The 24,256-nt window shown below is 40.1% G+C and overlaps 1 protein-coding gene across 3 annotated transcripts in view; it reads right to left on the bottom strand.

Annotated features, from left to right (window-relative positions):
- PDE149 (integral membrane TerC family protein) overlaps positions 1 to 24,256 on the bottom strand; it is a 167,732-nt gene that overhangs the window by 104,685 nt on the left and 38,791 nt on the right. For all 3 annotated transcript variants that reach the window (XM_090002731.1, XM_090002732.1, XM_090002733.1), the window contains exon 9: positions 10,836 to 10,885. In XM_090002731.1, coding sequence (XP_089858857.1) covers positions 10,836 to 10,885 — 50 coding nt within the window. The remainder of the gene's footprint in view (positions 1 to 10,835; positions 10,886 to 24,256) is intronic.

The following is a 24,256-nucleotide window of genomic DNA, read 5'->3' as shown; positions in this document are numbered from 1 at the left end:
ACTTTCAGTAACACACCTACTGAAAGCAAACAACTCCTTTAAACCAAGGAGTCCTTTCCTTTTACAGAAAAATGAAATAAGTAACAACTTACAAGCAACCTACGAGTCCTTCTTATAAATGCAAATGAGATGCAATTGGCTTTTGAGGTTGTTGAAATACTCAACTCACGAATTCACTGTCTCTCAAAGGAATTTGAGTGAAAAATATCAAGTGAGTGAGAAAATGAATATGAGTGAAAAGCAAAGAGTAATTCAATGTAATTCGATTGGATTGCATTGCTTTTGAGTGTGGAATGCACTCATATTTATAGTTAAAAGATTCCATACGTTGAGGGTATGAAAGGGTGTCAAAACTGTCCATTTTGAACGATCAAAACGTTTGAAAAATGAAAAGACACACCTTTCAAAAGTTTCAGGAAAAAAGGCAAAATTAGTCGACTGGAACAGTAGTTAGTCGACACAGTAGTTAGTCGACTGATAATTAACTATTAGTAGACTGACAATTATCGTCGGTCGACTAATGTGTTTATCAAGCCGTTTGAAAATCTGAAGTTTTGAAACTTAGTCGACTAGAGAAAAAATTAGTCGACTGATAATATCATCAGTAGACTGAAAAATCTTTAAGTCGACTGCTGCTAAATTTTCCTGAAAATACATGTTCTGTCCGGTCGACTGATAAAATCATTAGTCGACTGCTGCTAAAGTTTCCAGAAAACACATGTTCTGTCCGGTCGACTGATAAAATCATTAGTCAACTAATTTGACAAAAATGACATTTTGCTTAAAAAATTTGGCGTGAGAAAGTTGGTCGACTGGTGAGTCTATTGGTCGACTAATAAACATGAAAAATTAAGTAAAGAGTTTTCTAAAATGATTTTCATGAAGAGTTCTTTTAGAAAAGTTTTTCTAAAGACTTTTTAGGTGAAATGCAACCAAAATATGCACTCTAAGTAAGGCTCTTACAAGAATATAAGACTTTTAATGAATTTTACATTTGCACACTAGTCTTCAAAGATTCTTCATCGAATTCTTCAATTCTTGTCATTTTTCTTCATTGCCTTAGCTGAAATGCAGTTGATTTACTTGTTCATCATCAAAACCTTGTACTTAAAGTATCATGTACGGCTTCATTGTCGTAACAGCAACATCATGGAATTGACGAATGTACTTGGAAACCTGAGAACGATATCAGGGAAAAATACCCTAACCTATATTTTGATTCTTGAATGCAATAAATATTTCGCGAATGAAATTCTTTTAAGAGGGGTGGGATGTAAAACCCGCGTTAAAAAAAAAAGTTTTTGAACCCGGGTCGGGGCCGGACCCGACCCGGACCCGTTAGGGTTATAAAACCCGACACAGGAGAAAGGGTTTTTAAGAAAAGCCCTCTCCCCTGTGCGCTGCACCCCGCCCGTGCCACTCCACCCCCTCGACCGGATAAGGGAAACCCATGAGGGTTTCCCCGAAGATCGTCCCCCCCCCCACCCCGCCCGAGCTCTTTAAGAGCATCGCAGGAGGGGAGGGTGGACGCACCTCTCTTCTCTCCTCGCGCCGGTACTCCCTTCTCGCGAACCCCGATGCCTCCTCCCTCTGGTCTGATCGACGATGATGCCACCACCATCGTCGGCGACTTCGAAGGTACGCCCTTCCTCTCTTCTCTCTATCTTCTTCTTTGATTTCTTCTCCTTCTCTGTCTTCCTCTTTTGAGCTGTCGGAAGGCCGACAGCCATTGGCGTGCCTTCCCCTAGTCCCCTTTTTTCCGTTGTTGGCCCTCTCGCTGTTGGATCGCCGGGAGGCAGGTAGGAGGCCCACAGCCCTGTCGCGCCCTCTCTCTCTCCTCTCCCTCTGTTGTCTCGCTGGTAGGACGGCAAGAAGTCGCCGACCCCTGCCACGCCCTCTCGCTCCCTCTATGCCTACCTGAAGGGTGGCAGGGGACCGATGCCCCCCTGTCGCACCTTCCCCCTTCTTTTCTTTGGGCTGACGGGAGGCTGCCAGGGGGCCGGCAGTCCCTGCCATGCTCTCCCCCCCCCCCTATTTGTCGTTGTTTTGCCAGGCAGGGGCCGAGGCCCCAGCCATTCGTCGTTTCACCAGGCAGGGGCCAATCCTTGTTTTGTCAGGCAGGGGCCGAGGCCCCTACCGTTTGTTGTTTTGTCAGGCAAGGGCCGAGGCCCCTACCATTCATTGTTTTTGTTGCCTTTGTCAAGCAGGGGCCAAGGCAACTAACTTGCAGATATGTTTTTTTTTTCATTTGAAAGTATGTGAGCCCAGTGGCTGGCCTAGCAGGGTCTACCAGGCCTGCATCAGCCTAGCCGATTGGCTGGGCTTGGCAGGGCCTAGGTCTGCCCCTGCCGAACCATTCAAAACCCAAAAAAAAACAAATTATATAATAGGGTTTCGGTCGGGTATGCATGCATATGCATAAAAAACAAATTTTATGCATGTACAGTCAAATTTATGATAAGAGATACGTAGGTATGCAAATGCAAAAATCAAATATGCATGTATATGCATATCCACATTCAAGAATATATGCATGTTCAGGTTTGCATAGATTCATGGACCAATAACCAATGTTTATGTAGATTTTCAGTTAGGTATACATGTACGAACAAATTTATTCACAAGAATACATGCATATGCTTATTTGTAGATCCTGTTTTCAAGATTTTACATGCACTAAATGTGGGCCAGATTTGCGCATGTTACTGTAAGTTTGAGAGTAACCTGCGAAAGAAGAAAAATAGAAGAACAGGGGTGCGGCTGTCACGATTTCAATAGTGAAATCGTGACCTAAACATTATATTAATAAGTGTAAAATGAACAGTATGGGTCCGGGTCTGGTGTAATGTCCAGACCCGAAAGACCAAAAAATAACGCATACAGACTCGGTCCTGTACATACAATGGACCCGGGTCTAACTATCCAGACACAATGGACCCGGGTCTAAATGTCCATAATACAGTTTTTCACCCCCCCTCAAGTTGATCGTGGTTTTGGACCATGAACAACTTGCCTTTAAGCATCCAAAAACGATCTTTTGTCAAACCCTTTGTAAATATGTCTGCAACTTGTCTTTCAGTATTGACGAACTCAGGCTCGATCTCTTTTTCTTCAACCTTTTGTCTCACAAAATGTTGGTCGATCTCAATATGCTTAGCATGACTGTGATGTATAGGATTGAATGACATGTTGAGAGCGCTTTGATTGTCACACAGTAAGGTAGAGTGAGATATCTTTTCTCCCACTTCAGTTAGTAGATGCCTGATCCATGTGGCTTCGGCAGTAGCGGCAGCCATGGATCTATACTCAGCCTCAGTGCTGGATCTAGCGACAGCCTTTTGTTTTCTACTACTCCAAGAGACTAAATTTCTACCGATGAAGACACAATATCCTGATGTAGATCTCCGTTCATCAGGGTCTCCTGCCCAATCTGCATCACAATATACAGTAAGTTCATGCTCATCCTTGCTGCCAGATGACTGTGGTGAATATATCAATCCGTCCCCAATGGTTCCTTTCAGATATCGAAGGATCCTCTTAACCGCTTCCATATGTCCAGTACGTGGTGCATGCATAAACTGAGACACTTGATTGACTGAATACACAATATCAGGACGAGTGAATGTGAGATACTGTAACATCCCTATTAGACTGCGATATCTGGTGGGGTCCTCATACAGGTCTCCATCATGAATGCTAAGTTTTTGGTGAAGCACACTTGGAGTTCCTAGAGGCTTGCAGTCTTTCATGCCTGCCTTACTAAGAACATCTACTGTATACTTGTGTTGAGTGAGAGTCAAACCATGAGTCTGGCTGTCAACTTCTACACCAAGAAAGTAGCGCAAGACACCAAGATCTTTCATTTTGAACCTCTGGCCCAACAAGTTTTTGACTTCTTTAATGTGAGCTTCAGAGTTTCCTGTGATGACAATATCGTCAACATATATTAACAGTAGGGTGGTCACATTCTGACTTCTAAAAATGAATAATGAGTGGTCCAGTAGGGAATGTGAAAATCCATGCTTTTGAATCTCAAGCGAGAAGCTGTCAAACCAAGAACGAGATGCTTGTTTTAGACCATAAATAGCTCTCTTTAGCCTGCACACATGGGTTTTACAGTTTTGTTCTTGATATCCAGGAGGTTGTTCCATGTAGACTTCCTCCTTCAAATCCCCATGCAGGAACGCATTTTTTACATCAAGCTGACTCAGCTTCCATCCATATTCAACAGCCAGGGAAAGAATGATTCGAATTGTTCCCATTCTCACCACCGGGCTGAAGGTCTCATCATAATCTTGCCCGGCTTCTTGGGTGAACCCTTTTGCCACCAGTCTTGCCTTGTATCGTTCAATGGTTCCATCTGGCTTGTACTTTATTTTGTAGACCCATTTACATCCGACAACATTTTTGTCAGGTGGTCGGGGAACAACTTTCCAGGTTCCACATTCATGCAAGGCTTGCATTTCATCATTCATGGCTTCTACCCATTTGATAGAAGTAGCTGTCTGACAATACATAATAGGTTCATCTTCCTTATTGAGGGCTGTTAAAAACAGCTGAAAATCCAAGGAAAAGTTGTTGTAGCTTACCCACCTATCAATAGGATGCCGTATGTGATTTGATCTCCTAACTTCAAGGTCATGAGAGGGAGTAGGGTCGGTTGCTGAAACGGAATTTAGATGACTTGATGTTCTCGTTCTCTGTCTAGAATAGCAAATGCCCTTGTATCTGCCTGGTATGGATGATGATACTTCTTCCTCATTCTGTGATCTCGATGTCCCGGTGGTTTCAAACATTTCTTCTTCTTGCTGCACACAATCTAGAGGACAGACTTCATTGGAACTAGTAAAAAGTTCTGAATTCAGCCAAGGATAATAAACTTCAGTTGCGTTAGGGGACATGTCCGTTGTGTCGACTCTGTGATCAAAATTTTGCTCATCAAAGACAACATTCTTTGAGATTCTGATGCGCCTGTTGCTTGAATCATAACACCTATATCCTTTGTAGTCGTCTGCATATCCCACAAATCTACACTTTTGAGCCTTGTCCTGAAATTTATTTCTCAAGGACCGATCAATGTGCACATAACAAACACATCCGAAAGCACGCAAATCATGATAATTAGGATGAGCTCCAAAAAGACAGTAATAAGGGGACTTATTTTCCAGAATAACCATAGGCAGTCTATTTATCACATGTACGGCAGAATGAAAAGCTTCTGTCCACAGATTGATGGGAAGATTACTGTCATGAAGCATACTCATGGCACTTTCAACGATATGCCTATGTTTTCGCTCAGCAATCCCATTTTGTTGAGGGGTGTGTGGACAGGACACCCTTCTTCCTATCCCATTATTTTGAAGAAAGGAAATAAAGTCACTAGAGCTGAACTCCCCACCTCCATCACATTGGAAAAATTGGATAGACTCAGAAAATTGAATTTTTACTAAGGAAAGAAAATTTCGAAACAAAAAGAAAACTTCCGACTTATTTTTTATGAGGTATATCCAGGTGTATCGAGAATAGCTATCAACAAAGATTAGGTAGTATCTGCTTCCAGATCCAGAGGCAACTGGGGCGGGCCCCCATACATCAGAACAAATTATCTCAAAAGGTTTTGAAGCTCTCTTATTAATGGAATGAAAAGGCAATACATGACTTTTGCATAAAAGACAACTGGAACACTTCTGACTGTTCTCATCCCCATTGAGACTTTCTTTTGGGATGAGATTATTCGAGACAAGTTTCTCAATAAAATGACTCCCACAATGTCCTAATCGACTATGCCATAAGAAGGGCTTATTACATTCAGAAATACTAAAAACATTTGCAGAATAGGAAGAACACGACTCTAATGAAGACTTCGAATCCAGATGAGCAGGGGGGACGGAGTGACATGGAGCTTCTTCAAAGACATACATATTGCCTCGTCTCTTCCCTTCAGCGAATGTTTCCCTCGTGCGAAGGTCCTTGACCTGCACAGAGAAGGGAGTGAATTCAACTGAGGCATGATTATCATCAATAAGTTTGGAAACAGAGACAATATTTTTCTTGATGTTGGGAGCATGAAGAACATCAGAAAGTTCAAGGGTGGAATGTGACATGGGAATGACAGTTTTTCCAACATGAGAAACAGGATGGTGGGATCCATCGCCAGTGACAATTTTACTTTTGCCAAAATAAGGAATAGGGTTGGAGAGTTTACCTGCATCACCAGTCACGTGAGTTGCTGCCCCTGAGTCAACAAACCAAGCACCTTGATCATTCTGCTTCAATTTCAATTCTGACAAGGCGGATATCAACAGATCTTTAATCTCTCCACTGTCTCTGATATTGGTGAAATTTCTTTTGGGTTCTGTCTGTGAAGCCTTTCCTTTATTTTCTGGATTGTGCCAACAATTCGCCTTGATATGCCCCCTTTTGTTACAAAGGAAGCAAGTGGGGATGGATCTTTGTCCCTGTGCATGAGTCATCATGTTCGATGTGGGGAGCAAACCACGTCCTCCGTGTCCACTTCGCCCTTGCCCCCCTCGTCCTCTTCCTCGACCGTAAGTCACCCCTGTGGCAAGGACTTCTTGAGAATTTGTATAAACATGAGTTTCTTCAGAAAAACCCTTCAGAGTCATTTCATACTGAATTAATTTAGCTTGTAACTCATCAAAGGTAGGAAGGGCAGGTAGGCACAATAGTGAAGTGACGATCATATGGTAGTTAGATCCCAATCCACTCAGAGTTTGTTGCACCATATCACTGTCACTTACCGCACATTCTATAACTGCAAGCTGGTCTGTGATAGTCTTCATCTTGTTCAGATATTCCATGATGGTCATGGAATTCTTTTTTAATAACTGAAATTCTCTCTTGAGAAAAACCATCCTCGCCTGTGAAACCTGTGAATACATCTGAACCAATCTTTCCCAGAGCTGCAGGGTTGTACAATTGTCGAGAATGGCAATAAGAACCTCTTGGGACAGGGTAGAGGTGATATATGCAACTACTGACTGATCTTTCCTTTCCCAGTTGAGATACTCCACGTTTTTAGCATATACAATTAAACTTACCCCTTTGTCATCTTTCTCTTCTCTCGTAACAAACTCTAGTGGTACTGGAGTGGTTCCATCCAGGTGGCCTAAGAGTCCTTGACTCCTTATAAAAGGGATGATTTGTCTCTTCCAGATCAAGAAGTTTGAGGTGTTAAGCTTTTCAGATACAAGCTGATTTAGAAAACTCGAAGAAATGCTCGATTGAGAGGAATGAGAATCCATGAAGAGAAAGGTACTGTTTTTTTTTTTTGCTTTTTTTTTTTCGGCTGTCACTTTTCACGAGATTGACAATCTGAGTCTATCAGATCCAAAAATTCCTTTCTTCCTTTTTATAAGGCTTATGTTGGAAGTAATAAAAATTGAACAAATAGCCGACTGTTTTTTTTTTTTTTACTAAAAGGGACACGAGAATAGAAGGATAAAGTGGAGATAGAGGCGCTGGTTAGGAATGAAAGATGCCTCAGATCTGTATATATCAGACAAAAAGGAGGAAAACTGAATATTAACGATCTGACAAAAGGTCGACTTTAAGGACTCACGTTCACCAGAAAATCAGTTAGAGAAACGCGAATCCACAGAGAGGAGATTAGGGATTTCACGTTACCGTGATGAAATTAGGGATTTCACGTGAAACGTGAATCCACAGAGAGGAGATAAAAGGGGAGAATAGAGAGGAGATAAAGAGAAAATATAGATTTCACGTGGAACGTGAATCCACAGATAGAGGAGATTTCACGTGGAACGTGAATCCACAGAGAGAGGGAAAAACACGAGAAATGAAGAACACGAGAGAGATAAAACATCAAACCTCTAGTTCTGGCTGAACCCTTCTTTGAAGCCCCTTCGATCTTCGATCCTGGATCTCGGCTCTGATACCATGTAAGTTTGAGAGTAACCTGCGAAAGAAGAAAAATAGAAGAACAGGGGTGCGGCTGTCACGATTTCAATAGTGAAATCGTGACCTAAACATTATATTAATAAGTGTAAAATGAACAGTATGGGTCCGGGTCTGGTGTAATGTCCACACCCGAAAGACCAAAAAATAACGCATACAGACTCGGTCCTGTACATACAATGGACCCGGGTCTAACTATCCAGACACAATGGACCCGGGTCTAAATGTCCATAATACATTTTTTCAGTTACAAACATGGCAAATCTGTCCCGATTTAGGGATCCACGAATACAATCATTGATATATGTATTTTTTCCCAAAATCAACCCCGAAAAAGAGAAACATTAATCCCAATCTAAACATATTAGAGTAAATATCCAGATTTACTCTTTTCCCATGGATTTCCACTAAATTTTTGCATGAAAATCCAATACATTCTCTTTTCTTCATTCAAAACAAGAGAAATGCCCGTACCTTAACCGTAGATCGAAAATAAATATGGATTTGATGGTAAAACGATGGATGATTGAAGAAGGTAGCCTTTTTCTTCTTCTTCTTTCTCTCTTTTTTTCTCTCTTTCTCTTTCTTTTCCTTTTTTTTTTGACTTATTTATAGAGCTCTAGATGGCCTGGAGAAGAGAGTGCAGCCCCAGCTGGAACTCTCTTCTCTCTTAGAGTTCCAAAAAATTTGAAACTCCCCAAGTGTTAACTTTTTCAAAGTTTCATTTTAATAGGCTTTCTAAAACCTTCTTAGATGCTTCTAGGTGTGTTTAAGGTCTCAACTAAGAGTCCTAAACAAATGTCAAATTACATTTTCGAAATTAAATTAAATTAATTAATTATTTATTTTATATTAAATAATAAATAAATTTTCAGAAGCTTCCAAAAATTATATTATTGAACTAGAACACTTCTAAAGTGATTTTATATGAGTTTAAGAGCTCTACTTAGAGTCCTAAACCAAAACTTAAATCAAATTTTGAAATTTAAATTAATTAATTATTAATTGTTTATTAATTAATAAATATCTAAAAATTTCCAAAGGTTATTTTAATAACATAGAAGACTTCTTAACACTAAATAACCCCACTTTAAAGCTATCTAATGAATTTAAAATTGGAAAATCGTTGGCATGGATTTGGCTTTGGATCCGGATCCGGATCCGGATCCGGATCCAAGATCCAAATCCATCTCAAAAATTCAAATAGGTCTTAAGCTGGATCAATACCAGATTACATGGGTCTTGGATAGAGTCCAAATCCATATTAATTTAGATCGAAATACATTAGATCCAGTCTGATACAAATCTGGATCCGAACTGAAAAACTGATCAATTTTTGAAAAAAATGTGGTTTTTGGGCCAACCGTAGCGCGAATCAAGGAAAATAAAATATCTTTACGCTTAGAATTTCGAGACGCATCCAACGAAATTTGCCCGAAAATAACCCGAATTTCACTTGAATTTAAAGGTCAAAAAGAAAAAATCACGTTTTAAGTGGCGCATTTAAGCCTTGACAATGAGACTTGAGCCAAGCCCAAACTCCAAATCATCGGCTTAAAATCGAGAACCTACCGATTTTTCTTCTATACTTAGCCAAATTTTCAAAAATCTCAAATTGACTAAGTGTGAAAATACGTGATATTACAGTATTTGGGTTTCTTTATGAGAAACTAATATCTTTCTCATCGTAGTGGTACTATCAGACATGTATGACATGTGAGTACGACAATGAATGGACTGAAGGTTTATGATAACCTTATAGTGTGAAAATGCACCATGTTAAAGAAAATCACATAAATGGAGATGATCGCCTTCACAGGTAAGATGTTCGATTTAGTTTAAAAGACCAGAGCATATTAAATGGGTTGTCAGACAAAATAAGACCTGACGTACCCATTTATTTTTTGGTTATATCAAGGGAAAGGATATGATGGTACAAAAACTCTGATGGACAAGTTGTTAACAACTATGCTCCTCGAGTAGCAATAACTTGGTGTCCCCGGTCATCGGAGTTAGGGGACTGGGCTACCAAATATTATCTTAGGTGGAAGATCTCATTGACTTTGCAGAAGTTCGAATGCATTCCCTATTATTTATGGCTCTGGAGAATTCTCTCTCGGTCAATAGGTCGTCCCCTTAGCGGACTCAGCTAGTCGTCCAGGGTATCAAAATACATAGAATAATAAACCCTCGAACAGTCTCAGTTGTTTCTACGTATTATCCTGTGCGTACCCACAGGTCATTAATTATCGAAACAAGATTTTCATAGTCATTTTACTTATTCTAAAATTGCATGTTGTGAAATAACGCATATGTTAGTTTTGTTCTGACATTTGATATCGATGCACCTACCAGGCTTTCATAAGACTGACATGTTTTATGGGATACAGGTGATTATTAGGTTGATGCGGCAGGCGATGGCATGATGACGTGATGATATCAAGAATCCACTCTCTATTGTTCCGCTCCTGAACACGTTTTATAATTTTGTATAAGGGTTTCTTTTGTAATACTTTCTTTCGTGTAAACTTTATTTATTAAAAACTTCATCTATGTGGTTTCAATGAATGTATGGAGATATAAATCCATTTGTAAAGGAAAGTTCGCCTGTAATGTGTCTAATGTCTATTGACTTGTTCTTTTCAAACTTTGTCTTCCACATCTCTCAAAAAGAATTGATTGTAAAAATTTCAAAAAAAAATCTAGAATTTACAAGTCTGGGATTTTGGGGCGTTACATATATGCTCAGAAAATATACAGCCAAAGAGTGTATAGTTCCACCAAAGCAAAGCCAAAGAGTGTATAGTTCCACCAAAGCAATAAAAACAGGGAATCAAGAAATCAAAAGAATATCATCAAAGAATATATTGTACCGAGGAATGAGAACTAAGGCATACCTTCCTGACACCATTTTGAACGGTTAAAAACCGATCTCCATCATAGTAAGCTGTTAATGCACAGAAGAAGCATAAGCGCCATCATTTTTTTGTGCAGTAAAAGTATAAAATGTAGGCCATACACCATATAGATTTGCACAGTTTATCTTTAGCACTTGTTACCCAAACATATGTAAACAGCAGACCTTCTAAGAAGGATTTTGCAATGACCAAAAAGGATCATAGTTTCATAACTTTGGTGAAGCATAACAAGTGAGTTATTTTCAGAAGCCATGCTAGAATGGATGTCATAAAAAAAATGGCAATAAGGATTGTGAAATGCATACTCACTCAAATAAAGAAAAGAAAAAGATATTTTTGTATATGCATAGAGGGGGACCTTATCTCCAACTCAATCAATTTAACCTGTTCAACATACGCAACTGCCCCCTCTTAATGTCATTGTATGTGTGAAACTTAATATTACAATTCTTTGGTCTATTATTGTTGACCTCTAGTTCACAAATCATTTCCTCTTTTTCAAGTAGAGAAAAAATAATTTAAATGAAAGCATCAATGAAGGGGGAACAATATGATGCCATTTCACAGAAATAGTATTTCATAAAATAATAAATCTCCAAATTATGTTCTATGACAATGCAATCATCAACAATCATGGAACTAGAGAATTTTCACATTACCACCCACAAGGACGTAAGAACGTTGATGATAACTGAAAAAATGGCAACCATTACCGATGTACCAATTGTTGTCACAAAGGTTTCTTGCAGCACTTGTTTCCACACAAGCCACCATGTTGACCAATAAACCCTCATGATAATCTTATACACTAGCATATGTAAAGGTAATCTAAAGGATATTGACAAGAAAATAAATCTCAGCAATCTTGATTGCCAGTTGTTGGATGTGTTAGAATAGAAGCACCTCTACCGAGTTATTAAGGGCCTTTCTATCATTCTTCCTAGAATATGTGCAAATAGTTATTGAATACCTTTTGCAACCCATTTTTGTCTGTCATTCTTTTGTAACATATATATAGTTAGAATAGTAAAGGAGAATAGCTTTTTGCCCTTTCACCTTCTCTCTTTCATCCTCTGTATTCTCCTGTTCCTTCTCTACTACCATCTTCTTCACTTCTTTTCTTTCTTCAATTATCTTTCTTTTATTTCAGCTACAACACATCTAAAATGGCGACATAGTAGGTTGGTATGAGAGCAGCATTGGTGACTGGGATTCAGTTCATATCATTGGAAAATCGGCTACAAAGGAAGTCACGGGATGGTGTCATCATGTGGATATCAACTAGTGCTGGTTGGTGTGATTTTGGATTGGGTTTTGTGGTAGTGTTAATATTTGATTTTAGGAGATTTTGTGCAATTTTTCTGAATTTTTTGGAGACAGTAAAGACATTTTATAGATTTTATTCTTAATAACCAGTTGCCAGCCAATTTTTGAGTCTCTCACTTCTGGTGCAATATAGAGGACTGTTAATAACTTAAGAAGGTTAGAATCAGTGATAAAGTGTTGAAGAAATTCCATGGAAGATAAGAAATTTGATGGTCAATTAGTGGTATTTGGGGATACCAGCAAAGGGGGTTTTAGCCCTATCCCACTGTGATGTGTTATGATTAGTAAAAATACCTTTTCAAGGGCCTTCAAAATCAGTTAAATTGAAGATTATTAGTTGGAATGGATTTTTAATGTGAGTTCAAGTAGAGTGAAAGAAGGGGATTCTAAGGTGAATCCTCAAGAAGGGGCTCTATGGTGAGCTCTCAATAAACTGCAAGTGTTGAAGGGTTCCAAATAACTAATGTTTGTTTCGATGGCAAAAAAGTGTGATCAGTTCATGAAATTGGCTATTCTTGCAAGAGGCAAGTTTAAGCACATAATGGGAGAAGCTATCAAACCAGAGGAAATGAGTTCTGGTTATAATCTTTGGAGGCAAGAAAAATCCTTAGTTATCTCATGGCTTCTCCAATCTATGACTCCAACAATATCTGAAACTTTCATGTATGTTCAAACTGTAAAGGAAGTGTGGGAAGCGGTAAGAGAAGCCTTTTCTAAGAGAAAATGTAACCAAGGAACACGACTTGGAGAAGATTATAAAGTGCAAGAAAGGATACCGATCTATATGTGAATACCATGTTAAATTAAGAGGTTTATGAGATGAATAATATCACTTGTCCATCATGTGCACAAGGAAGAAATGAAAAGAATAATAAAAGTAAAGTGCTTGATCTCCTACAGAGGGTGGCTCCAGCATATGAAGCTACTAAGGTGCGTTAACATATATATATATATATGTGTGTGTGTGTGTGTGCAAATGTTATATATATTATATATATAATATTTATATATTTTCTGTATGTAAACTGAAATACCCATCAGGGGTATTTCAGACATTTCACTCTTGTAACAGGGTCGGCCTAGTAGGGGCCGTATTGTAATTTTCTTTTTAGTTTTCAGTTTTTTTTTATAATTTTTGTATTTGGAGACATTAGGGATGGCCCAACTAGTCATTGGACTAGCCCCAACGGCTATAGTTCTAGCCCTTGGGGCTAGTCCAACGACTAGTTGGACTAGCCCTTGTGGTCTCCTTTTTCCTATTTAAAGGAGGTTCTTCCCTATTGCTTGTTAATGCTTTCCTAAACATTTTATGATTAATACAATCTTATATTTTTTTATATTGTGTCTCTCTAAAAGTGTTTGTGTGTGGTTTCTCTATTGTACGAGTGTATTAGGTCCATAAGTGACCCTTTTGATTGTGCTTGTATATCTCTTTTGAGAGATTGTATTTGACCTATAAGTGGTATCCTTGTGTTTGTGCATTCTTGCAGCCCTTAGAGGCAATCTTTGTATTATTTTTTGTTTCATTACATGGTATCAGAGCTAACGCTCTTGAAGGCTTGTGAATTCAAGATCGGATCATGGTGAAGGTTCGGGAGCTCGTGTGCAAGCCTCTTGGTGGCTTCATTAACGTGGATCTCTCTCTCTGTAAGACTCGTGCTTTTAAAAGAAAAAAAAATTGTTTTGGATCCAAGTTTATTTTTGTTAATTTTGTCAAATAATTGCAATTACCTGTAAAACCCTTGAACAATAAGTTGGATGTTTACAACCCGATCGGGAAGAACACAGTTTGTGCAACCTATGTGCCAAATCTGGACATAGTCGTGCTGACAGACATCTGCCTGCATGTGCGATCCTGCTTGATATGACGGAATTTGACGTCATACTAGGTATGGATTGGTTACACAAGTATCACGCCAAGGTCTTTTGCTATGAAGGGAAAGTTGTGTTGTCTCCACCATGATTTTCTAAGGTAGAATTCAACCTTGCGAAGCTTATCCTTGCGGGTCGAATGATTTCATCGTTGAAGGCGCAGAACTACTTGCGAAAGGCATGCACTGCCTTCCTAGTCAGTGTCATCCAGTCTAAACCGAAGCATGTTCCTATCAGAGATTTGGATGTGGTTCGTGAGTTTTCGGATGCGTTCCCAGAAGAGCTATCAAGACTTCCTCCGCCTTGAGAGGTAGAATTCAACATTGAATTGCCACTGGGTTTTGTGCCAATCTCTAAGGCACCATATCGGTATGGTGTCAGCCGAGGTCGAGGAACTCAAGAAGCAGTTACAGGAGATGATGGATTAGGGATTAATTCGTCCAAGCGTTTTACGCTGGGGAGCATCGGTATTGTTCGTGAAAAAGGACAGATCATTGCGACTATGCATAGATTACCAGATTTTCAATCAGGCTACAATAAAGAACAAGTATATGTTACCTTGCATCGAAGATCTATTCGATCAACTACAGAAGGCCAAAATCTTTTCACATATTGACCTTAGATCTGGGTATCATCAACTGAGAATTAAGGGAGATGACTAAGGAAGAAGAAGGGGCAGGGTGTAAAACTCGAAAAAAAAAACTTTAGATTCGGGTCGGATCTGGACCCGGACCCAATGGAGGCACAGCCTCCCTCGTGCCTTCTAAAGACAGTGAGGCAGGAGAGGGGTTACGAAGCCCCTTCCCCTCTTTGCTCTCTCGTCTTTCTCCCGACCGACCCCCCCTGTCGATCTTGCATTCGACGAGCACGGCCACCAGCATCCCACCACCGACGACCCTCCTCCCCCCGGCGAGTTCTCCGGCGACCTCCAGGTATGCACCCTTTCCCCTCGTTCTTCTTCTCCTTTTCCCAACCTCGCCTCCTCTTCCTCTTTTTCTTTTCTTCTCCCTTTCGTCGACAGACAGGGGCAAAAGCCCCTTCCTGTCGGTCTTTTACGGCAAGGAAGGGTCGTCCGACAGGGGCTTTAGCCCCTACCAGTTTGTCGATAGGTCGGCAGGGGTAAAACCCCAGTCGCCTGTGAGAAGGGTTCCGACAGGGGGTTTTGGGGGCCCTACCTGCCCTTTTGTCTTCACCAGGGAGGGTCGAGACCCCTCCCTGTCTCCTTTTTCACAAAGAGGGTCGAGCCCCTCCTTGTTCCCCTATTTAGGTGCGTAGGGGAGGATCTGACCCTCCCTGCCTCTGTTTATTGCACGGAGGGGCTCGAGCCCTCCCTGCCTTCGATCTTTGCAGGGAAGGGCTCGACCCTCCTTGCCTTCGTAGTACGTAGGAGGGGTCGAGCTCCCTCCTTACTCCCTCTGATTTCATGGAGGGGTCGAGCCCACTCCCTGCGGCCAAGGGAGGGGTCAAACCCCTCCCTGCACCATCTTTAGCAGGGGAGGGGCCCAACCTCCTCCCTACTCCCTGTTATGGCAGGGGAGGCGGTCGAGCCCCTCCCTGCTCCCTGTTACGGCAGGGGAGGGGGTCAAGCCCCTACCTGCTCCCCTTTTTCTAGCAGGGGAGGGGTCGAGCCCCTCCCTGCACCCCCGTTGTTCAGGGGAGGGGTCGAGCCCCCTCCCTGCTCCCTCTTTTCTGGTATCAGGCAGGGGCTTCGCCCCCTGCCTCTTTGCGTACTCGGCAGGCAGGGGCATAGCCCCTTGCCTCCCCCTTTTTAATCGACGGGCAGGGGCCTCGCCCCTGCCTCCTTGCATGCTCGACAGACAGGAGCGAAGCCCTCTGCCACCCCTTTGTTGTTGGCCCCTGCCTCTCTTCTACTTTGTCAGGCAGGGGCGCAGCCCTGCCTGCCCTCGCTTTCTGAGGGCAGGGGTGCAACCCCCTGCCTCCTCATAGTTTGCTGACAATACGTCAGCAGGGGCTCGCAGCCCCTGCCCCTGCTTCTTGCGCTTATAGCAGGTGCGCAAGGGCATGATGCCCCTGCCTCTGCTTCCTTCACGTTAGGTCAGCGGCAGTGCCCCCGACCTTCTATTTTTTGTGTTAGCTGTAATGAAGTGCCAAATGAAAAGAGCAACGTCTCCAAGCGAAAGCACGGAAGCACGCACATACACAAGAGGCCACTAAAGGGCAAAATAAACCACAAAAGTGGTCAAGCACAAAAAGAAGATAAAAAATATATTTCTCTTCATAGAATGCTTCATAAGAAGCTTAACAAATACATGGGGTTGTGCCCCTTATTTATACACAGCAAGGGACCCAAGGAGGGGCTCCCATAGAGTCGTTGGAGCCCCTCCAACGGTCATATTTATGACTGTTGGAGGGGTCCAACGACTCTATGTGGACCCCTCTCAAGTGAATAAAAACAAAAAACTAAAAAAGCAAAAAAAGAAAAAGAATAAAGGAAAAAGAAAAAGAGAAAAGCATATCAATGATATGCATGTACATGGTGAAATGACAGAAATACCCCTATCGGGTTTTACAAAATAAATATATATATATTTATATATATAGATAGACACATAGACATATATATATATCATATATATGTGTATGTGTCGTAATCTATGTATATAGATATATATATATAAATATACATCATTTTTTAACACCCCCCCTCAAACACATGGTGAGATCACCGAGAGTTTGCTAAGGAGGAAGTAGAAGCGAGGCGAAGGCAAAGCTTTGGTGAAGTCCGCTAACTGATATTCGGTAGGAACATATGGAAGTTGAATGGTGCCTCGTAAAAACTCATCTCGAACATAATGACAGTACATCTCAATATGCTTCGTCCGTTCGTGAAAAGTGTGATTGCTAGCAATATAAATGGAGCTCTTGTTGTCACAGCACAGCTTTGAGGGAGTGGAGAATGAGACACCCATATCTTTAAGTAAGCTTCTTAACCATATAATCTCAGTTGTGGTAGTGGCCATCGCACGATATTCTGCTTCAGTAGATGAGAGAGAAACTTTACGCTGCTTCTTACACCTCCAGGAGATAAGTGACTCTCCAAGAAACACACAATAACCTGTGGTAGAAATACGATCATCGGGGTTACCCCCCCAATCAGAGTCAGTATACGCAAGTAAAGTAAGAGGTGAAGAAGAGGAAAAGAATACTCCCTTAGTTATGGAATCTTTCAAGTATCTGATGATCCTCATTACTGCTGCCATGTGAGTGGTGGTAGGAGCAGTCTGAAATTGGCTTGCACTATGAACTGCATGAGAAATGTCAGGCCTGGTGATAGATAAATATGTTAAGGATCCAATCAATTGACGATAAGGCGTGGGATCTGCTAAAGGAGTGTCATCATTGGCTCTCATCTTGACATTGATCACTTCTGGAGTCTCCACCTTTTGTCATCTGTCAGCCCAGACCTAGCAATAATATCAGAGGCAAGCTTCATCTGAGATAGGACATACCCCTTGGGGCAGTATGCAACTTCAATTCCTAAGAAATACCTCAAAAAACCTAGATCAGACATATCAAAATTTTTCTTAAGAATATTTTTAATAAGATCAATACCTTTCTTATCATTACCTGTGATAATCATATCATCAACATATAATAACAAAATTGTTATGTGTTCATTAGAGGATTTAACAAACAAAGCAGTATCAGTGTAACATGAGGAGAAACCATTATCAAGAACTACTTTGCTAAAAAGATCATACCAAGCTTTTGGCGCTTGTTTTAACCCATAAAGAGCTTTGTTTAATTTTAGAATATTACCTTTCCCAATTTCAAGACCCGGCGGAGGGTCCATAAGAACTTCTTCACATAAAGTTCCATTTAAGAAAGCATTTTTAACATCAAGTTGGTATATAGGCCATTGTTTGATGGATGCTAAAGCAATTAAGGTTCGTACACTAGTCATTCTGGCTACGGGAGCAAAAGTTTCTTCATAATCAATCCCATATTCTTGGGCATAGCCTTTTGCAACCAAACGAGCTTTGTATCTTTCAAGAGACCCATCACATTTAGTTTTGACTTTATATACCCATCTACACCCAATTGCCTTCTTCCCTAAAGGTTGAGGAATAATGCTCCAGGTTTGGGCTTTGTTAAGAGCCTCTAATTCGATTTTCATGGCTTCAATCCAATGTGGGTGATCTTTAGCTTCCTTGAAAAAGGTAGGTTCGTGATACGAATGTATTAACATAAGACAGGCCCTATAATTCGGAGAAAAAGATTCATAGGACACAAACTTTTGTGGTGGCCTACTAGTACGAGAAGATCTCCTAGGTAGATTGTTGTCAGTAGATTCTTCTAAAGAGAAGTCTTGAGAGTATCTGTCAATAGCAGGTTGATGTTCATTTCCTATCCGCCGGGTATAGACATTTATATCATTAAGGTTTTCATTTTGGGAGGTATTATCATGTTGTTGTATATTATAATGTGAAATTCCATCACAACTAGTATCACAAGTAATAGCCTCAGGAGACTCAATTCTAGGAGCTAAGTCAAATAGAAAAGAATAATCGATGTCTTCCTTAGATGTGTGGATATCGAAACCATTTTGTTCTTCAATAAAGTTTACATTTCTCGACACATATAATTTATTGTTTCGAATATCATAGCATCTATAGCCTTTTTGATTCTCACCATAGCCAATGAACACACATTCAATAGCTTTAGGTGACAACTTATCTTGTCCTAGACTAAGTACAAAACATTTGCATCCAAAGATTCTTAGTCTATTAAAATCGGGAGTAATTTTAAATAATTTTTCAAAGGGCGAAACATTTTTCAAAGAGGAAGAGGGCATACGATTCACAAGATATGTTGCAGTAAGAAGAGCTTCGGCCCAAAAATTTTTAGGAACACATTTAGACACAAGAAGAGTTCTTGTGGTTTCAATTAAATGCCTATGTTTCCTTTCCGCAAGACCATTTTGTTGCGGAGTTTTAGGACAAGATCGTTGGTGCAAAATTCCATTTGTTTTAAAATAATTTTGGAAGTCTTTAGACATGTATTCTCCTCCTGAGTCGGATCTAAAAATAGCTATATTGTGTTGGAATTGGTTTTGAACAAGAGCGTGAAACTCTTTAAAATTAGTGAAGACATCGGATTTATTCTTGATAATATAAACCCATGTGTATCTAGTAAAATCATCAATAAAAGAAACATAGTAAGAGAAGCCTCCTTTGGACATAACGGGTGTCGGTCCCTATACATCGGAATGCACAAGTTCAAAAGGCCTTTTTGACACAAAATTGCTATGAGAATATGGAATAGAGTGAATTTTCCCAAGAATACAATCATTTCATGTAAATATATTTGTATTACAAAATTTTTCCAAAAATGGAAAAAGGTACAATTTAGAAATACTAGGGTGTCCAAGTCTCTTATGCCAAGTCTCAATATCTTTGGATTGAACATGATTACAAAATGATTTGGATGGCAAAGACAAAAAATCCATATAGTAAAGGTCCCCTCTTCTATGGCCTTGCCCAATCCGCTTCCCGGACCGGAGATCCTGCACATAGCAATGGGTAGGTGAAAAAGAGACATTACATTCAAAATCGGTAATTTGAGAGACGGAAAAAAGATTTAGATTAAGTTTTGGGATGATTCGGATTTTGGGAACAAAAAATTCTTTGTTTTTGTCATAAATTTTCTCAAGGTTTCCAATACCCTCAACATTTAAAGAAGTTCCATCGGCGGTGGATACATATGATTTAAATTTATTGAGACTTGGTTTGGACAAAAGTGATGCATTTGGAGTCATATGGAAAGAGGCACCCGAATCAAGAATCCAAGAGGACATACCTGGAAATGAAGAGATGGCGGCACCGGAAGTGAAAGGTGAGGATGATGATGTAGAGGCGTTCATCTTCATAAATTGTTGGAGAGTTTCGGTTAGATGAGCGATGGAATCCTTTATGTCACCATCCTTTTTTGTATCTTCATTGATGATTGGAGGAGTCTCTCCCACGGAAGCTACCTTCTTCTTGAATTTAGGGCAATCGGGACGAATATGGCCCGGTTCATTACAATTATGACAAATGATTTTTCTTCCTCCACCACCATTATTCTTCCAAAAATGTGGTGGTTTATATGATCTTACATTGTTGCCGGGTCTAGACACGGCATGTACTTCATCAACATCCCTTTTTAAGGCCAAACGGGTTTCTTCTTGACATAAATCGGCCAAAATATCGCTTAGAGGAGTAGAGGCTCTATGGAGTAGAGATCATCTAAGTGGTTCAAATTCGGGACGAAGCCCATGAATAAATTGAAAGAACCTCTCTTTTTCCATTTGCTCTTGTCGTATAGCAATAGCACTTCCTTCCCATTGCGGTTCGAGAAGGACAAGTTCATCCCATAAAGAAGATAGGGCACTATAGTAGTCCCTAATGCTCATATCACCTTGCTTGGTAGCTCTTACCTTTTCTTGTAGAAAAAAATGCCTAGCAAGGTGTCTTTGAGTGTACATACCTTTCATGAAAAACCATGCTTCATTAGCCTTCTTGAATTTTGCAAGATTTGCACAAATCTTTAATTCGACGTTATTCATGAACCATGCTAAGATTTTAGCATGTTCACTTTCCCAATCTTCCATTTTAGAAGAATAATCAAGAATAGCCTTTTCTTTTTCTTCTTCATTCAAAGCTTTTTCTTCACCTCCTTCAAGTTTAGTTAACTTTAGTTGTGGTTCTGGAATGGTTCCACATACATAACCCCAAAGCCTTTTACCCTTGAGATTATTCTCCATAGCGGCCGCCCACATGCGATAATTGGTCCCATCCAATTTGAATGAGAGATCGATTTTTGCATCTTTGTTGGCCATTAGAAGAAAAATTTATAAGACAAGAGAGAGGAGAGGTATTACTTGTCAAGGGAGGATCCAATGAAGCCTTCTTAACCAAGGCTCTGATACCATGTAATGAAGTGCCAAATGAAAAGAGCAGCGTCTCCAAGCGAAAGCACGGAAGCACGCACATACACAAGAGGCCACTAAAGGGCAAAATAAACCACAAAAGTGGTCAAGCACAAAAAGAAGATAAAAAATATATTTCTCTTCATAGAATGCTTCATAAGAAGCTTAACAAATACATGGGGCTGTGCCCCTTATTTATACACAGCAAGGGACCCAAGGAGGGGCTCCCATAGAGTCGTTGGAGCCCCTCCAACGGTCATATTTATGACCGTTGGAGGGGTCCAACGACTCTATGTGGACCCCTCTCAAGTGAATAAAAACAAAAAACTAAAAAAGCAAAAAAAGAAAAAGAATAAAGGAAAAAGAAAAAGAGAAATGCATATCAATGATATGCGTGTACAGGGTGAAATGACAGAAATACCCCTATCGGGTTTTACAAAATAAATATATATATATTTATATATATAGATAGACACATAGACATATATATATATATATATATCATATATATGTGTATGTGTCGTAATCTATGTATATAGATATATATATATATATAAATATACATCATTTTTTAACATTAGCTTGCTAAGACTGTCGCTTTTACAACTGGTACGATGGATCCCGCTCACGCTCCACGACCCGAGCCATCAATCGTTTACACCCGCAGGCGCCAGCAAGCTTGCAACTCCCCAAGGTAGGGGAAGATTGCACGGAAGATTTGGACAATTAAATTGAGTTCAATTAACTGAAAAGGACAATTAAATAAATATATATGCATATATATATCATATATATTTATACGAATACGCATTTAACTCAAGGACGCGGTTTCGCGATCCTTATCCTTTATTTTCTGTCATGTCTTTCCTTTGTCGTCGCGCTTTGCGCTCAAGCTCTTGCTTTTGCAAATGTTTCGTTACTGCCTTGCTACTGTCAGGCTTTCGCTCATTGCATGTGCTATAAAGAAATCCTCGTGGAGGATGCAAAGGCATTTACCGCTCTCCCTCTTGCGACAAGAGTTGAGTCAAGAGCTTAATGATACATCCTCGTATAAGGAGATGGATACCTCGCAAGGATCCTGGCTTTTCGAGTGAGCAGTCCTGCAAGGCAGACTTGAGAATTTAGGGAGCTGCGCAAAAGCATTAATGGTTGCCCAAATTAAAGTATTTGGAAGAATGTGATTGGCTAGTTCTGTTCGTCTATTCGACATATCTCAATTAACCCCGAATTGGGGCTTGGGCGAACTTCTTAGCGGGAGTTCTGTTGAGAAAACCATATCCCGTCTATCGAGGTCGGTATCGAGTCGTGTGAAAAAATGTAGATACCCCGATAGCGAATGAGATTCTAGAAAATCTCATGTCAAATGTTGGCACAAGTTGTTGGTTGTTTCAAAAGATAAAGAATGTCAAAAGTAAAGTTTGAGAAACATTACATCTTTGTGAAACACTTTTGTTGAGGCTCCTATTGAGGAACTATACCCCTTTTATCTTAGAGTACTTGTAGTCGTGCACTACACGCTAGTACTGCGATGATCGGATGAGACGGTCGTGCGACCTCGAACAGTGCTAAATGCACAATGTTGTAATCACATAAAAATGAGATCGCCTTCACAGGTAAGATGCTCATTTGGTCAAAAGACCAGAGCATATAGAATGAGTCGTCAGTTAATTTACCCCTGACGCACTCATTCGCCTTTGTGTTTCTGTCAAGGGAGAGGATGGATTGGTACAAAACTCCAATGGACAGGTTGTTAACAACCAACCCACGAGCAAAGATCTGGCCTCCCCAGTGATTGGAGTTAGGGGAAGGGACTACCAGACATTATCATAGGTGGTAGATCCCATGGACTTCTGCAGAAGTTGGATGCATCCGTTGCCAAGTACCTGCCTTTAGGGAATCCTCTCTCGGCTAAAGTCGTCCCCTTAGGAGCGGACTCAACTAACTATTCGGGTTATTGAAAATACATAGAATAACGAATGTCCGAACTAGTCTCAGTTGTTTCTACGATTTGTCTGCATGTACTCGCAAGCCAGTAATATCGAAACATAAATACTGTTCACACTGGTTGATGGGTCATAAGACTTTCGTGTGTTTTGGATACGTATTTTTTGTCAAGTAAAAGCTTATCGATGAAATTATGTATGACTTTGGTGTCTCCTAGATTCTTATGATTATGATGCTTATTCTAGTAAATGACACGTCACGCTTACATAGTTGTATTGCAGAAGATTGCATTATGATTGTTTGTGTGAATATATCATACCTGTATAACATGATTGATAAGTATCATAAATATTTGATTAAAATGTCTTGAAGATATGTGCATGAGTTACACGCTAGAAAGGTCGAATGCGATGTGCTTTGAGATAAGAATTGTGAATGCATATGATGATGCAATGATTTGAATATCTGCCCATATAACTTGAATCCTATGTAAATTTATTTGAACTACGTAGGAGTTACATATGTTGATGTTTAGTTGATTCATATTATGTAATCTACGCGTTCTCATGTGTATAGAACTCATGCTTTGTTTATGCATGCTTTGAGGTCCTATTTGAGGAATGCAATGTTCCTTGTGGCAATGATACGATGCGTAGTATTAAATGCTTCTGTATGATGTGATTGAAATGTCACGTGATAAGAAATGTTGAAAGCATGTGATAAATGTTTATAGTTCATGGAACCTTATTGGAGGAATGTGTGATCTTGTGATTTGTTTTACCATGTGAAGTGATACGATGCATCTTGCTGGTATACATGTTTGTGCCCATATTGGTGGCTACTGACCTCAAGAGTGATCAATTGTTCGGAGCAGTCGATTGTATTGACGCATGTATCACTGAGTATGGTATTTGTTGAGGACCTGATCTCCAAAGGATTATCTGCACCTAACTTTGTCTACGACATGGTAGGTTAGGGCACCTAACTTTGTCTAAAATGGGAATAGTTTTCCTTAATGTGGTTGGTCTTGGAAATTAGTTTACCTTAGATTGTGATGTATGTCAAAGGGGCCAAGCACCATAACACACCCTTTGAAATTTTACAATTCGGACTTATGGGATCCATCCTCAATTGTGTCTTATGATGGGCAACCTTATTAGTATCCTTTGTCAACGATTATACTAGAATGGCAATCATTTACGTAATAAAATCTAAGGATGAAGTCTTTTCTATTTTTCTTGTTGTGTATAAATTAACGGAGAAACAATATCATGCATCTATCAAAGTATTATGATCGAGCAATGGAATGGTGGGGTACCCAAAGCAC

This window comes from Nuphar pumila, chromosome 4, assembly GCF_984573655.1.
Source record: "Nuphar pumila chromosome 4, dmNupPumi1.hap1.1, whole genome shotgun sequence".
Taxonomy (NCBI): domain Eukaryota; kingdom Viridiplantae; phylum Streptophyta; class Magnoliopsida; order Nymphaeales; family Nymphaeaceae; genus Nuphar; species Nuphar pumila.
The sequence above is the reverse complement of the archived record's forward strand: the minus strand, read 5'-3'. Positions and strand labels throughout refer to the sequence as shown.